General features: G+C 50.0%; 1 protein-coding gene across 1 annotated transcript; it reads right to left on the reverse strand.

Annotated features, from left to right (window-relative positions):
• Positions 1–336: 336 nt before the first annotated feature.
• Positions 337–1854, reverse strand: LOC147896968 (aspartyl protease family protein 2-like). The gene has a single exon (XM_087381188.1). The coding sequence runs from the start codon at positions 1852–1854 to the stop codon at positions 337–339; it is 1518 nt and encodes a 505-aa protein (XP_087237314.1).
• Positions 1855–2260: the final 406 nt, after the last annotated feature.

Below are 2260 nucleotides of genomic sequence, written 5' to 3' on the forward strand. Positions count from 1 at the left end.
CTATTTTACATTCCTCATATATTGACACATGCTACCAAAATCTTAACTAGCTTGCATACTTGAAGATAATTCAATCAATAGGAGAAAAATGACACTTTCCAAAATCCTCGAATTTCCTAAATTCTCATATATATTTTTTAAAGTTTAAAATTATATGAAGAGCTAAAGTTGTATCCTCTGTGGTAAAGCTATAGCGTGCACATCCTCTGTGGTAAAGCTGTGGTAAAGCTATATCCTGGTATTGTTCTCTACATGATTTTCACGTTGAAACTGTATGATTGCTAGAAACTGCGAGGATGACCTTGCAATTGTAGTATCAACAACGAGCAAGGCGACTTAGCATTGGCTGGCCTGAAACCCAATTCTATGAGTGCGTAGATCCAGGGTAACCTTGAAGCCTTCCTGTTGTACGCTGCCGATCACAGACATGCTCTCATCTGGCGCAAACGCTAGGCAATAGACATCCTTGCTCCATGGGTAGAGGACATTCTTCTTGGAAAGAGTCATGGTTGCTCCGCCCTGGAAGTGAAGCGCCACAGCAGGCAATACTGCGGGGTCCAAACCCCCCGGTATGCGATAGCAGCTGTCGAACACCCCCAGCTGTGTCGTGGAGGCTAGGGGGTGCTGCTGCTGCTGCATTCGGCCGCGGAACACATTGCGTAACACTGTATAGGCGGAAGAAATGAGGCGGGTCACCGTGGTTCCTGAGTCCCAGATCACTCCACCATTCCCACGGCCTCCCTTATATTCGAAGAGCGAGATAGGTATGCGGAGAGGAGAGCCGTCTACGCTGATCCCAGTCAAGGGTACATAGTAGAAGTTGGCGAAAGCAGGATTGTAGGAGATGCCGAAAGAGCTAGGAGCGGCGTCTGCGCCGTTTCCGCCAAGTGTAAGATAGCCGGAATTGAGGGAAGCGTGGTGGCTGGGCAGACAGTAAGAGAAGACAGGTTGAAACACGGAAGCGAGGGACAGACTGCCTTTCCCTAAACCCAGGATCCCAGCCATTCCCACGGCTTCCTTAAGGTCGGCAAGATGGCTGCAGCCGATGGGAGCGACCATGGTCTCCTCGAAGGAGCCCGGTGCTCCGTATTGAATCTTCTCGATAGCCATGGTGCCGATGGTGTAGCTCTCGTCGTAGTAACGGACATGGTAAGTGCAGAAATGATCTGCCAGGCATGCACGCGGAACTGAAAGGGCCTGGCACGTAGTGGAAGTGCACATGACTCTTTTGTAGGAGCTGGATGCGCTCGGGTCGAAGATGGGAGAGTCTTGTTGATAGCACTTGGAGCAGGGCTCGCATTGCATCCAAGTGAGCTCACTGCCAGTATCCATCAGAAAATGCATACGTTTGGTCGGCGTGCCTATTCCAAGGGTGGCGTAGTAGTTCCCATAGGGTGCTACAGTCACGGCGTCAGTGGAAGATGAAGCTGCCGATTGCTCCTCGATGTGTTCGCGTGGCTGCGTTCGGGCCGTGTTCTTCTGTTCGACCCCGTCCACTGAGCTAGAAATGCTGGATGTATTCGAATTCGGCAGCTGCAGCGCAAGCGTTTTGATAGAGTCAAAGCGGGCTGCATCACGCTTCAGCATGAGGAGCAGAAGCTCTTCGGGGGTAGCGCCTTGGGGACGGAGAGGAGAGGACGGGGCATCCCGGTGAAGGAGCTCGATGCGGATCTCCTTCTTCGTAGGAAGAGGACCATCAGGCGAGGTCGTATCGTTTTGGATGGGGTTCTGTGGATCGTTTGGGCTAAACGAATTAAGGCCGGGGCGGGCGCTGGTGACAATTGAGATGTGTTGAATCGAAGCCAGAAGGAACGTTAGCATGAGAAGCTGAGCTGCGGACGACGTAGCAGCCATGAAGGTGGTAGCGGAGATGTTCACGATGAGCTGAGACGAATGACAAACAACGTGTATGAGATTTCTCTTATACATTGTTGAGGCGTTCGTCGGCTGTCGACTTTTACACTTTCATGGATAAGAACAGCCAAGGTTCGTCGGCCTGTCGTCTGGCGTCGGTCTGTCCACTTTAGTATCCCTCACATTTCTTTTGCTGTTTGGTTTTCCATAATCGCATGTCAATTTCAAACCCCATAATCACATTTCTTTAATCAATCGCACGTCAATTTCAAACCCCATAATCGATCTTTTTAAATAAATTAAGAACACAAGCACAAAGCTCCACTCTAATGTCCTTTCTAACACATAAGATCGCTAGAGTGTCAACATCGCAGGTCAATGGTATTACCCGGGAAACTGGAGGAAT

This window comes from Dipteris shenzhenensis, chromosome 11 (genome assembly GCF_047967505.1).
Source record: "Dipteris shenzhenensis isolate YYH24624 ecotype China chromosome 11, Dip_SZ_1.0, whole genome shotgun sequence".
In the NCBI taxonomy this organism is placed as follows: Eukaryota; Viridiplantae; Streptophyta; class Polypodiopsida; order Gleicheniales; family Dipteridaceae; genus Dipteris; species Dipteris shenzhenensis.